The following is a 13983-nucleotide window of genomic DNA, read 5'->3' on the forward strand; positions in this document are numbered from 1 at the left end:
ACTTCCTATGCATCTCTGCTTAACACCAAATGGAAGCAATTTGATGATGTAACGTGCGGTATTACAGCCGCCTGTGTCCTTCTGTAATGTCTACGCTCCTGTCCATATGCTTCTCAAAGCACTTTGAAGCCTGGCTGCCTGGCTCCCTGCAGACATGCAGTAACTGCTGGTCCACTTGAACAAAATGACAGCGAGGTGTTAGAGGAAGATCAAGCTCCCAGGGAGGGATTATCTCTCCCAGGAACTGGAAATCCACCACCCACATGCAGGGGAGGATGAGGGGCTGGGCCTGCAAGTGCTGGCAAAAAGCCAAAACCAATTGTGCTCAGAGCAGGCTAAGCACAGAGCTGGCTGGAATATGGAGCCTCACAGTAGGGGAGAAGGCCTCAGGGCTGGAAGAGGGCTGGAACCAGGGAAGTTTGGAGGAACACAACTACCCCTCAGAAAGCCACTCCACCCCCTGTCCCTGGAAATGCAGGGGAGCCACCAGGACCAAACTCCCTCGGGCAGGAGGGCAGGAGCACCACGGACCACTTCTCAGCACTCTCGGACGTGGAAGCAGCCTCAGGGCAAACCATGTCTGACTCTTTGGGTCTAAACCCTTTCTAGATCTGGTATCTAGCATCACATGGTCACATTCCCCTGCTCCTCTAGAGAAGGAGGAAGTTACCGGACACCAGCCTAACCCTGACCCTTCATAAACAGAAGGAGAGCCCTGACTCAAACACTAACAGTGGTATCCCTGGTGATCCAGTGGCTAAGACATTGCCTTCCAGTGCAGGGGGTGCAGGTCTGATCCCTGGCTGAGGAGCTAAGATACCACATGCCTCAGGGCCAAAAAGAATAAAAAACACAAAACAGAAGCAATATTGTAACAAATTCAATAAAGACTTTAAAAACTGTTTGAGGAGAAGACAGATGGGCTCCAGGCTAAGTATTTACAACTGGCCTCCTATTCACACCTCCTAGGGTGGGAAGAAGATGAGCTCCACGCCTGACATTCATCACCAGCCCTCTGTTTATATTTCCTGAAGCAAGAGACAAACGGGCTCCAGGACGACATATTTATGACCAGACTCCTATCTATATTGCGAGATCTACACCTCAACATAAAAACCAGCAACAGGAATCGGGTGAATAACCAGACATTGGGCATGTTGATGGCAGGGGTAGAGTGAGACTAAATCCTGTTAAAAGATCAGGTATTTCCCATCCTTGGGCCAAGGGAGACATTTCACATGTGCAGAAAGGCTCCTTGGGGGTCAAAAAAGAGGGGGCACCACCCCAAAACATGTGATGTTAAGGGCATCCCACAGACCTCTGGGCCAGAATCCATCCTGGAAAAAAGTTCTGCACACATGCTGGGGAGGGTCCTAGGGCAGGTCAGGTGTGGAAAAAGAAACCAGATAATTGGCTAAAGGTAAACAAAGACCCTGAAGAACTGTCCTGTGCTCGCTTCAGCAACACAGATACTACAGATACTAAAATCTAAAATCGGAAGAACCATCCTATATAAATGACAATTGCCTCTGTTCTGTGCCCTTCCTCATGAGGGGGGATGTGCACACCCTTCCTCTCTGGGTGTGCATCTCTGTCTCGCTTCTGTCTTAACTAAACAGTTTCTCTATGCTTTCTCCCACTTGTTGTTATGCTTTGTCTCTAGTAGTAAACTTTGTACCTCCATTTACATTTTTGGCTCCTCGAGAAATGAATTTTTCACTGGGGGCAGAGGTCCAGGGGACAATGGCTTCCAACATCTAGTGCTTGCTGTTCTGGTGGCTAGGATTCCTGGTTTTCATCCAGGCTACCGAGGTTTGATTCCTGGCTAGGAAATCAAGATCTCATTTCATGCCACTGCTTACTGCTGCCTGGCCACGATCAGGTCCACATTGGAAAAAGAAAAGACACTAACAGGCCAACATGTGTAGAACAAAACCCCAGCACCTGCCCTCATGAGAGCAACACAGTCCAAGAGGCACAGGACGCACAATGAGGAACCTGGAGCCCAGGCCCTAGGCAAACACTACTGTTGCCCTCCCAGCAGTGCTGCCGGGAGGGATTATCGCAGATGACAAGACCAGGTGAGAAGAACTCACCACGGATGTCCACTCAGCTTCAGGGCCCCGTATGCTTTTCCACCAGCAGGACTTGTGAGACCTATCTGTTTCTGCTCCCATCTTGCATTTCCCCCGCAGGCCTTCAGGCCTTGACCTTTGATCTACCACAAACCTGTCCACCTGAAAGATCGAGTGTTGGATCTTTCCAACACTGAGACCTGGGTGGGACTACTCCACTCCCTATCAGATGCACTCTCAACTTCTCTGCTTGGCATGGAGGCCCTCTTATTCCTGGCCTCCTGCCCACCTCTGCAGCTTCATCTCCTGCTGTCCACAAAGCTCCCAGAAGAGATGGGTTCTCCTCCCTTCTACCCATTTTATCCTAGAAACTACTCTTTCTCTGTCAAGGCCCCATTTGGCCCATAGGTGGCTGAGACGGCCAAGGGCCACAGTATCACCACTGAAACAACCAATTAAAGGGCAGACTTCTGCGCGAGAGATCCCTGAACCCAGCGCTCTGCACGGGGTTGCAGGCGGGCCGGCTGCCTCAATGCCAAACCTGGCAAGGGGCCTGGAAATGTAAATATCCTGCTAACATCTGCTGCTCCTCTCTAGAGCTGGTGGAAGGGTGAATTACTTAATCGAAATAGGGGTCTCTCTTCCGGAAACCCACAAAACTTGTAAAATTCCAGCCCCAAGGCAAACTAGGAGTCCCCTACAGTTTCTTCTGCGCCTCATTTCCTGAATGTCCTAAATCCTCAAACAAGACCCTGCACGATCGCAAGCGCCCACGTCCCCAGCACCTCCAGGGGCGGCCAGAGCCGCATGGCCTTGCTCACGCGCCAATGGGCAGTCCATTTTCAACGAAAAGAACTGAACAGACTCAGAATCCAGAACACCCCTTGGTGCTTCATAGTTTTCCCGGGGTAATCTTAACCCAGCTGAAAGAGGAGACCCCCGCCCCATGAGAGGCAGGCTAGCAGGGATTCCCTCCTCTCCCCCCAGCGCCTCCATCACCACGGGGACCACGACAGCCCGGCTCGAGGATCCGCACCCCTATCCACAGCCTCCCATCCACAGCCCCACCCCCCTCCACCCGCTCCGCCAGGCCTCCCTTAAACCGCAGAAGCCACCCAGCCCGTGAGCGACGGCCCTGACTATTATTGCCCCCAAGTCTGAGTTCCTGGGATCCCAGACTGCTAACCTGTACAGATGCCGCGGGGGTCAGAGCGCGCACTCTTCGCCAACCCCACCCCTCGACCCGCAAACACACACGAGGGGCACAGCGAGCCAGGCTGCGGACTGGAGCTGGAGAGCGCGGGCGCGGCTGTCCACTCCGCGATGGGCCCAGGCCTCGGGGGCCTCCCGGGGACAGCCGGCCCAGCTTGGGGCGCCGGCCGAGGAAAGAGCCCCTCCCCCTTCTCCTCTCTGAGGCCCCGCCCGGCCTCTGAGCCCAGAGGCGCAGCCGTCCCGAGGGAAGGGAGGCGCGGGAGGAGACAGGAGGGAAGACACTTACTTAAAAGGCTACATAGTTTCACTCCCCGCCCTTCCTGGAGTGGCGCCGATACCTCCCGGCCCCTCGGTAGAGACCTCAGGGCCCACCACCCCAACGCGGCAGAACTGCTGCACCGCCCACCCCCGTTGGGCGGAGTCGCACCCCCAGGACTCTGGTCAGTCCAATGAGAAGCTGTCTTTATTCAGAGTGACGCGTGCGCAGAGCAATCATTGAGCCCGCCCAGCCAGGGGTGGGGCTCAGGCGGCAAGCAACACTTCCTTTTCAGACTGGACCTGCCCAGAGCCATCGACTGCGCCTGCCTGGAACGGGAGGGGGCGGGGCCGAAAAACACATCTGACACAAGGGGTGGGGTCCAAGCTCTGTTGCTGGAAAGCGGGCTGGACTAGGATGGGGAGATACGGCAGCCTTCCCGCCCCGCAGATTGCCCTTTACTACTCGGTTTGGAGGACAGGGGTGTCCAGTCCTACGAAGCATACTACTTCCGTCGGTGGCTGGGTCTAAGAGTCAGAGCCCCTGGATTGTAGCCCCATCACTTACATGCACGTGGCGTGAGCTTGATCCTCCTCCTCCCTTTTAAATCTGAGCCTCAGTTTCCCCTTCTCAAAAACAGAGGAGGGTTGGGTCTGCTGAGCGTTAATATTCCAGACTGTAATGGGGTGCAGAGGAGGGGGAGAGGGGGGACCTGCACGTGACCTCCCCGCGCAGGGCCCCGCCTATCCCTGGTCCATGGGATGGGAGCGCTCAGCGAGGAAGGGCGGGGGTGGGCGGATCCTAAGAAACCCGACACCTCTGCCCTTAAGGCGCCCGGAGCGAGCGGCTCAGCGGCCCGCTAGCCCTGGCGACGGCAAGGGAGGAGGATGGGGACCTCAACACGGGCTTCGCAGGTGCTACCGTGGAGGCGAGGGCTGCGCAGAGATTCGGCGTGTGACTAGGAGCGCACCTGGGGTGGATGGATGAGGGAATGGCAAACCCGGTCAGCGGAAGCGCCTGTCGTGGACCCTGAGCAGCGGCAGCGCCAAGCTCCTCTCGGGCCATGAGGAGTGCTCGGGCCGTCCGGCCGAGGAACGCCGTCGAGGCTGGCTGCATCCTGCTGCGCTGAGTGGGTGAAGGTGAGAGGGGCGCAGGCGGCCGGGCTGCGCGGGAGAGCAGCGCCATGGCGAAGGAGGAGTGCAAAGCGCTACTGGACGCGCTTAATAAGGCGACCGCATGCTACCACCACCTGGTGCTGACCATCGGAGGCTCCGCAGACTCCCAGAACCTGCGAGAGGAGCTGCAGAAGACGCGCCAGAAGGCGCAGGAGCTGGCGGTGGCCATCCGCGTCCGGCTGACAGCCCCGTTGCGAGACCGGAGCCTGGGCGCCGAGGAGCGCGCCGAATTCGAGCGCCTCTGGGTGGCCTTCTCCGGCTGCCTGGACCTGTTGGAAGCCGACATGCGGCGTGCACTGGCCCTGAGCACTGAGTTTCCGCTGCAGGCGCCGCGCCGGCCGCTGGTGCGCACAGGGGTGGAAGGCGGCGCGACCGGCGTAGCGGCGCGCGCCCTGAGCGCCCGCAGCCTGCGGCACGAGGCGCATCGCGACTTCGACGTGGAAGACCTGCACCAGCTGGAGCGGGAGATCCTTCAGGTGGGCGAAATGATCCAGGATATGGAGATGAAGGTCAACGTGCCCCGCTGGACGGTGCAGGCCCGGCAGGCGGCAGGTGCCGAGCTCCTGTCCAGCGCCAGTGCCGGCGTCTCCTCGGTGGGCGGCGTGTCGGTAGAACAGCGCACTGGGCCCTGCGACCTGAGCAAGGCCAAGGCCGCCACCATCTTCAGCGCAGTGCTGCTGGCGGCTGTGGCCTTGGCGGTGTGCGTGGCAAAGCTGAGCTGACCCGTGCCCGACGGGCCCCCGCCTCCACCAACCCCTCTCCGGAGACACCTCTGGAAAACGTCTGCAACCCCCTGGACTAGGGATGGGAATGGGGTCTGGCATGTTTAAGGGGAACGGTTCTAAAGCACAGTGTGTGTAACGTGTATGTTTGTACGCGTGTTTCAAGCACACATCTGCCTGGGCAGAACGTGGCTTACCTCTTGCTGGCCCGGGAGGAGTTAATTTTGCGCGGGCCACCAGGGCATTATCGCTAATGTATGCAAGAGCTTTATCCCCTATTAATAGAAAACCGTTCTCAGTGACCTGAGATTCTTCCCAGTTAATACGTTACCGCCTGTGCTGCTGGGGCGTGTTTCCGCTGAGGCTGAGCTTGGTGCCCCCACCCCTGCGGGTGATTCCCATTCTCAGAGAGAGACAGTTTGGAAAGAGGATGGGGTGAAATGAAGTGTGCGGTGAGGGCGCTGTTTTGTGTTTGTGTGTGTTGCTTTTGTTTCCTGGAACAAGAAAGCAAATGGTAATAAGATGTGAACAGTTTTTATTACCTTCATCCTTTGGGGCCTAAGCTTAGGAGAATGTGTGTTCTTATAGGGCAAGATTACACACTTCTGCACCTACTTGCCTACTGAAAATGACTCCCTGGGTGGGACACAAGCTTTGGGAAGGGACGCAGTCTATCCATACAAGCACTTTCTCCTTGACTGGGGCTTATTTTTGTTCCAGAACTAGACCAGAGTTTCTGATCCTCCTTTGGGGGAGGGCTGGGGAATCCTCTTTGGAGCCCTTAATCCTAACTATCCCTTGGAATTTGCTTGCTAGCCAGTAGGAGAGCTGGCTTTGGAGGGAGCTGCACAACTCCCTGACCTGGACACCCCCTGAGAGGGTCAAGTGACATCACTGGGCTCAGAGGTTTTGAGCCAATCAGCCCTGAGACTAGGTTAGAACATAACAGCTTTAACTTCAAAATTTAGGAGCTTTTTTTAAAAAAAAATCTTCTGTTTAAAAAAATCATATGACCACATTGTGTACTATCAAAGCTGATTTTTTGTAAAAGACATTTGGCCACGAGTTCATACAGTTGCCAATGAATCATTACATGATGTCTTTACTTAAATACTTAGATTGCTAAACAAACATCTCATTTATTTTGAAAATCTGTCTTCAAGGCAGGAGATCATAGCATAAACTATTGGAACCACAGGTGTAGATGACAGAAGTTAAGTGGCCCTAGCCTTTTTGTGGCAATAAATAAGGAAATGTGGAAAACACCCTAGGTCCCAGGCTGGAATTTGCCTGAGTGGTGCCACCAACTCCCCACCTGTGGTTCAGAGAGAGCGTTGCTGGGGAAGAAAGGCTGAGAAAACAAGATGCATTTAACTCTATAGATAAATTGGAATAAAACCCAGAGACTGATTTGGCTGAAAAGTGAAAAGAATTTTTTTTCTCTCTCTTTTTTACCCCAGAAGGGAGAAAGGGGACTGGGAGGAGGGAATGGGTAGTGTTTCACAGGGCAGTTTGAAGGGCCAAGGTTCAAAAGTAAATATCAGTCCCAAGAGCTCAGTCCTACAGACCACCCTCCCAGCCTCGCTCACCCAGTCCCACTCCTCAACACACAGATAGTTAAACCACAGGGACCTGTTTGTGTGTTTCTGTAAAGATGGTTTTAAAAGATCCACAAAATCTTAAGCTGATTAAGAGTTCTGCAACAATAACTAATAAAAGGAACTCCTCCTGCTTCATCCAGTCTGGGTGAATCTGAATTGGGCCATGTCAATTTCTTTTTACACCTGCCTTCCCAGGATACCTTCAGAAATGACATAGGAAGTTTTCTACCTCCCCTCTTTCTCATCCACCTGGGATATAGCGTGGACTCTTGTCACCTCACGTCTCTCAGGCTGGGGCATATTGTGACCCACTGTTGGAAAATATCCCTAAAAACCAAGCCCTAAATATATTCTTTGATCTATAAAATTGTGACTCTTTGTTCTTTTAAGGTGTTTTGGTTCATGATTCATCAGAATCTGTTATAGAAACAACCCATTAGAAGCTGTGTAGTCATCACTTCTCAGCCTTTTGGCTAAGATCAAGTGTAGAAGTTGTGTAATCCATAGAGGGCAATTGCAACAAGCGAATGTCTTTATTTTCACTCTTTCCATCCACTTGACAGATCCTTGAGTATTTACTTACACGTGCAATCAGATGTGTACCTGGTTCTGAGAATCCACTGCTCACTGAAATCAGTGATAAAGTACTGTACACACACCAAAAAAGCTGAATTAGAATGAAGGTATTTATCCCGTGGCTCTGTTAACCTAAACACCTCTTTGTTAAATATTCATAATATTTGGCATTATTTGGGGTTATAACATTGCCTAATAGAACTTTTTGCTCTGTGATGCGAGCAAAATCACCTTCTGCTTGAGCAGTAGGCTGCCCTATAACAATATCTCCCTGATCTCATTTCTCTGTATAATTCAAGAGGTTGTTTTCTGGTAGAAGCCTGATTCAATTTAGAGGTTGGATATCAAAGTCATTAATTTTCTTAAAACATTTGGTATGATCTTATACTATGATACAAGTGATTAAAAAATTACAAATATTTAATAATAGAGGGTATATAGGGTATGGTCAGTGTTAGAGTCAACTTTCCTAAATTAAAGGTACAAGTGAAAGGATAGGTCTTCACCTCAAAAATTAACTGCTATTATATTGATAAATCTATCATATGTTAAATACCTGTAAGAGAAAATATACCTGGCATCTCTTTTGGGAAAATAGCACAGCTTTATCTGATACTGGTATGACAAGAATTCATAATGTCAACACACTTATCATGGGAACTTTCAACTCTTCCTATTAGAAAAAAAGAACAGAACAATGTTTATAGAAGAAAAAATGCCCGGCAAATTCTTTTTTATGTACTCTAAGAATGTATGCTCTTAAATGCCGCAAGAGAAAATATTTTTGGCAAGTCAAATTAGCGCATAAAATTCATGATTTGCCTAAGGTTTACAGTAAGCTACATAAGAGATGCATGATGTCCAATGACTGAAAAGCAGTTTGGGTTGAAAGAGAGTTCTGGGTTGCATGAGAACCCTGATCATGCTGCATTTTTTTCAACATGCACGTTCATACATTTTTTTTTTTTTTTTTAGCTAGACAGTTGATTTTTAGGATGCGGTTCTCTGTTCTGTAATGAGTGTTTGTTAAGGGTGCAAGCCCCAAAGTGTGAGCCTGTAAGGCAGGAGTATAGGACTGACTTCTGTATTCCTTCGGGGAGTGCCTCCTCCTATAAGGCCATACCAGTTGCAGTGGGCAGGGCTCTGCCTTTCTCTCCAAGTACCTCAGACAGGTCACTGACTTCCCTGTGTCTCCCTTCCCTCATCTGTGAAATCAGAGGGTCCTGACTGGTGAACCCCAAAACATTTAACAGAATGCAGTTAGACAGGGAAGAGTTATTTGGGGCTTTTTTTTGGGGAGGGGTGGGGTGGCGAGGGGTTGTTATTGTTGGTTTTGGTGCATATTGAAATGGAATCTTACAGTTTGTCTAAACTTAGTCTGGTGGTAAACTTTCATATGAATTTTAAAAATCAGAATGAACTAAGCTTACTGTGATGTTAGTCTATCACAAGTGTGTAAAAATGCTACTTATTTATAGTATTTAGATTAGAATTTTAAATTCAGACTCTAAATCCAAGAAGGCCTAGTGTTTATTAAACACTTGGTTTTACCCAGCAACCTAAACTGATTCTGGTAAATTATAGATGTGAAATCCCATCGTTTGTCATGGAGTCTTGGAGAATCCTTTTCTGTAACTGCCCTGTACCCTCTGAACCGTAATGGCATTGCCTACCTGACGCTGGGAAACTAGCACAGCATGGGCTGTTTTGTATGTGGCATCACTAGTTGGAAGTAAAAGGCTTTGTATCTACTGTTTGAATGATGCTTCTAACTAAAATGGTTATTAATAATTTAAAGGGGCTTCCCTTGTGGCTCAGCTGGTAAAGAATCCACCTGCAATGCAGGAAGATAACATGCAGCATTCATAACTTTGTTGAAAAAGGCACCCTCCAATGGTTCAGCTATCAACTATTATGATATTTTAAGTTATTCTTAATCTTCTTCATGTCCATTTAAATTGAAGTGAATTTCCTGGTCAACATATTTATACTTCACAGATTTCATTACATAAAGAGATGTTCAGAAGGATGCCAGGATTATAAATCTCCAGGTGTTTTTCTACAATACAATCATACTCTTCTCTTCATGGAAAATGGAATCCAGGAAGAACAATAGACCTGCATATGAACACTATTTGGCTGTGGTCAACACAGATCAGAGTCACGTTCAAATACTGTTCCTTTAGCTCTTAGGAACTGACCAAATGTGCAGGAACTGACTACACGCCCTGCATCCATGAGCACCGGATAGATTTATGTAAAAGCATTCCTCTCTTTTATTTACTTATTTTCATTTCACTCCAAAGAGGATTCTGGGTGTTTTCATTGCAGTACTGTGAGATCTTCAGCATCCTTCTTCTCTGGTGTTTGAATTTAGAATGTTATAACCTTAAGGCTTATATGACAAATGTTAATAAGCCACATGAAAACTCCTGTTGACAAAATAATTTTTAAGAGTCCTTTTAACATGCTGTTGTCAGGAAAGCAATTTTTAAAATACTTATTTATTTGGTTGTGCTGGGTCTTGGTTGTGGCGTTCAGGATGTGGCATGCAGGATCTTTAACTGCAGCACGCAAACTCTTAATTGCAGTATGTGGGATCTAGTTCCCTGACCAGGGATGGAACTTAGGCCTCCTGCATTGGGAGCATGGACTGGACCAAGTCCCCAGAAAGCAAATTTGAATGTCTTTTGTTTGTAGGTATGTGTCAGGCACATAGAGAAGATCTATGAAGAAATATACATAAATGAAAATGTTTGTTAATGTTTGGTGGGATTATAAATGGTATTTTTTCAATATATTTGTATTTAATATTGTTATACTGTTTTTACAATAAAGTTTGAATGCTCTTATGGTTAGTTATTAAAATATAAATTTTAACAGTTAGGGTCTCAATTTTAATGAGAAATGATTTCAGAACACACACCCCTACCCCACCAGGAACCACAAACAGGCAAAGCAGAACTTTTAGAATCTTACCCACAGGGAACCAGAAGCATGTTTTTTCTTGAATTAATTAATTTTAATTGGAGGATAATTACTTTACAATATTGTGGTGGTTTTTTCCATACATGAGTCAGCTTCGGGTGCACACAGAAAATGTATTATCAAGACAATAGCATCAAGGTTAGGAACACTGACTACAGAATCTGGGGTACCCCTGAATTCTGATCCATTCTTATTGAAGGTGTTCAGTAATCTCCCTGACCTCAATTTCCATATCCTTACAATGGGAGTAATAATAGGGTATACTTCATAGGGTGGGATTCCCAGGTGACTCAGTGGTGAATCCATCTGCTAATGCAGGAGATACAGGCTCAGTCCCTGGGTAGGGAAGATCCCCTTGAAGGAGGAAATGGCAACCTACTCCAGTATTATTGCTGGGAAAATCCCATGAACAGAGGAGCCTGGTGGGCTATATTCCATGGGGTCGCAAAAGAGTCAGAGGCAACTGAGTTCGATGATGATGATGACTTCATGGGGTATTGACTGTGTTAGTGGGTACTGACAATGCTAGGTCTTTGTTGCTGCACGGGCTTTCTCCAGTTGCCCCCGAGCACGGGCTATGCTTCAGGGGGTGGGCTTCTCACTGCAGGGACTTCTCTTGTGGAACACCGGCTCTAGGTGCATGCGCTTCAGTACTTGCAGCACTCAGGCTCAGCAGCTGTGGCACAAGGCCTTAGTTGCTCCGAGGCATGTGGGGTCTTCCTGGACCAGGGATCAAACCAGTGTTCCCTGCATTGGCAGGCAGATCCGTAACCAGTAGACCACCAGGGAAGGCCCATAGTCATACTGAGGTAAGATTTTTTTTCTGGCACTAGGCTCAATAAATATTGGCTGCCTAAAATGGAATGACTGGGCAGAAGAATCAATACATATGAAAATACTAACTTCCTATAATTTAGGTGAAATCTGCTACAAACCAATCTGAAATTTAAAACTTGATAAGCATGTCAAATGAGAGAAGGTATGTAATAAAACGGTCAAGTTTATAGAAGGAAATGTAGGTTATCTAGAAGTTTGAATCTGTACATTTTTAAAGTGAAACTTATTAAGATAATTTTAATAGAGTAACACTCACCCTTCTGAGGTGTGCAGTTTTCTGAGTTCTGACAAATATATACAACCATGTAATCACCACTGCAACCAAGATATAGAACGTTTTCATGACCACCCTAAAGTTCCCTCCTGTCTTCTGTAGGCAATCCTTTCCTCTCACCCTCAAATCTGGCAACCACTGATCCGATTTCTGTCCCGCAGTGTTGCCTTTTCCAGACTGTCGCCTTAATGGAATTGATGCATTTTTGAGAAAACATGAACCTTTTAAAAACTCTTCTCAAAAAGCATTCCGAGAAATCATTTTTATGTGGTGATTCTTGGTGCACTGGATGGTGCTGGTCACTCACAGGTGAATCTCATTTAATCACAATGACGGCTCAATTTCCAGGCAGGCTGAACACACTCTCCTGCCCCCGGTTGATTCTCCAAGCTGAAGTCATCTCTCCATGGCTAGCCACGCATAGGCTCTTCCTTTCTTTTCCCATGGAAAAACCTGATAAATAACAAACAACAGAAGTGAATTCAGGCTCACTGAAGTAGATAGCTATGGGTAACAAACAGCATGACATGTTTGGGAAGTCTTTTTTTTTTTTTCTTTCAGGATCAGGTCTGTCATGATAAATCAAATGAGGTCATGTATTATCATAAAGATAGCTGGGAAGGATCAGACAAGTGAAACATAAGAACCGAGAGTCAAGTGTCCTTTAAAGTAAGCAACCATTGTCATAAACAAAGTGACTCATCTTTTGTGATCACGTGGCACATGGAAACTGCCAACTCTAATAGCAAATGGCTGTGTACCCCTGAATTCTGATCCATTCTTATTGAAGATATTCATTAATCTCCCTGACCTCAATTTCCATATCCTCAATTTTCAATTCACCTAGATTTGTCAGGCCTGGGGTAGAACACTATGCTCTTGGCAGAACAGCGCCAACTCTAATAGGGGATGACTGTGTACACTTCCTAGAAAGTGTAGAAAAGTAGGAAGTGTGTTTTCAGTAAAAAAAAAAAAAAAAAAAGGTATGAAAAATATTCAAAAGAGTTATACATGATCCGGATTTTCTAAAATTGGATTACAATTAGTTAGATAAATTGATTTTGTTAGGAATGACACAGCCATAAGAAAAAACTGGTTAGAGCCAACTAGGTCCAAGATGGCGGAGCTGACTTTCACTAGACCTCGAGCCTTGGTATTTACTCCCATTGTGACATATCAACAAGCTAAATGATACACCCAGCAACTAAATCTGATCAAAGTTCTAAACCCTTTTGATTGATCTTTTTGATAAAACTTCCTAAATAGAATTCTTTTGAAGTTCTTTTGACCTCTAGCTAACTTTGGGGTGCTTCAGAGGGCCCCTGGAACATCCCAAAGAGAGATATTAAACTGTGTTTATTTGGTTGGTTAAATTGCATGAAAAAGACTATCACATGAGTAATAAATCCACTCATGTTATACTATATGGTAAAATTACTAATACAGATATCCTAGAAATTATATGGAGTTCTTAACATTCTAATATGTCCTGGTATTCTAATGGAAAACCTGATAACTTCACAAACGTTAACAAAAGGACTGAATGAACCAGCGAATATGCTTATAACTTTCATGGTTTCTATCTGAAAAATCACAGGTTTGAATCTTATGTTTTCAGGGAGTAAGGAAAATCTTCCTCTCAAACTAATTATGGCAATACTTTGGTAAAATTAAACGTTATAAACAAAACAATTATATTTTCTATCTGACTCCTCCAAAAATTGGAAATTCGTAGGTTTCCAGTAAGTTTATCAGATGAGTTAGGAAGGTTATCTCACGGGTTCAAAAATCTCAAGAAATTTTTGAGACCTTAAAAAGGGAAGAATTCACCTAGATTTGTTAGGCAAAATCTGTGATAAGCCTTTGGTGTGAGTTTCCCAGCCCTGTTTTATTTTAAAAGTTCAGCCTGAGACTCTCTAAATGTTTCAGCAAAATAAAAAGTCTACAATCAATTATGGTTATATAAATCATCAGACCAAAATTAGTGAGAACAGACTTATTTTGCAAACAAACTAGCCTTAATTTTGTTATATTTGATAAAAATGAGGGTAACTCTAGGGAGAAAAAGATATTTCAAAAAATGTTAAATCCTAGTTTGTTAATGGAGGTCTGCATCTAGTAAGACTCATCTCTTAGACAGTTCTTTGCTGTTATGTGATATTAATGTAAAATTTAATTGAATTCTTAAAGAACACCCTAAGTTTATTTCTGAAGCTCATCTCAGTAATCTATCTTTGGATGAATATCAGATATCTCATGACCTGCAA

The 13983-nt window shown here is 46.6% G+C and overlaps 2 protein-coding genes and 1 non-coding gene across 10 annotated transcripts in view; 2 read left to right on the forward strand and 1 right to left on the reverse strand.

Annotated features, from left to right (window-relative positions):
* The window catches only part of ANKRD27 (ankyrin repeat domain 27), a 61130-nt gene extending 57448 nt beyond the window's left edge, over positions 1 to 3682 (reverse strand). For 5 of the 8 annotated variants that reach the window (XM_060398475.1, XM_012190107.3, XM_042231933.1 and 2 more), the window contains exon 1: positions 3574 to 3682. The gene's annotated coding sequence lies outside the window, so the exon portion shown is untranslated. Of the gene's footprint in view, positions 1 to 3261; positions 3414 to 3573 lie in introns of those variants that run through there. The other 3 variants (XM_060398476.1, XM_060398474.1, XM_042231931.1) reach the window with 1 other exon arrangement.
* Positions 3683 to 4392: 710 nt separating this feature from the next.
* Positions 4393 to 10469, forward strand: RGS9BP (regulator of G protein signaling 9 binding protein). The gene has a single exon (XM_027978184.3). It carries the CDS (start codon positions 4727 to 4729, stop codon positions 5438 to 5440), a length of 714 nt encoding a protein of 237 aa, XP_027833985.1. The 5' UTR covers positions 4393 to 4726; the 3' UTR covers positions 5441 to 10469.
* On the forward strand, positions 7495 to 7687 carry LOC114118135 (U2 spliceosomal RNA). The gene has a single exon (XR_003591680.1). It is a non-coding gene; the product is annotated as a U2 spliceosomal RNA (small nuclear RNA).
* Positions 10470 to 13983: the final 3514 nt, after the last annotated feature.

Source organism: Ovis aries, chromosome 14 (assembly GCF_016772045.2).
Source record: "Ovis aries strain OAR_USU_Benz2616 breed Rambouillet chromosome 14, ARS-UI_Ramb_v3.0, whole genome shotgun sequence".
Classification (NCBI taxonomy): Eukaryota; Metazoa; Chordata; class Mammalia; order Artiodactyla; family Bovidae; genus Ovis; species Ovis aries.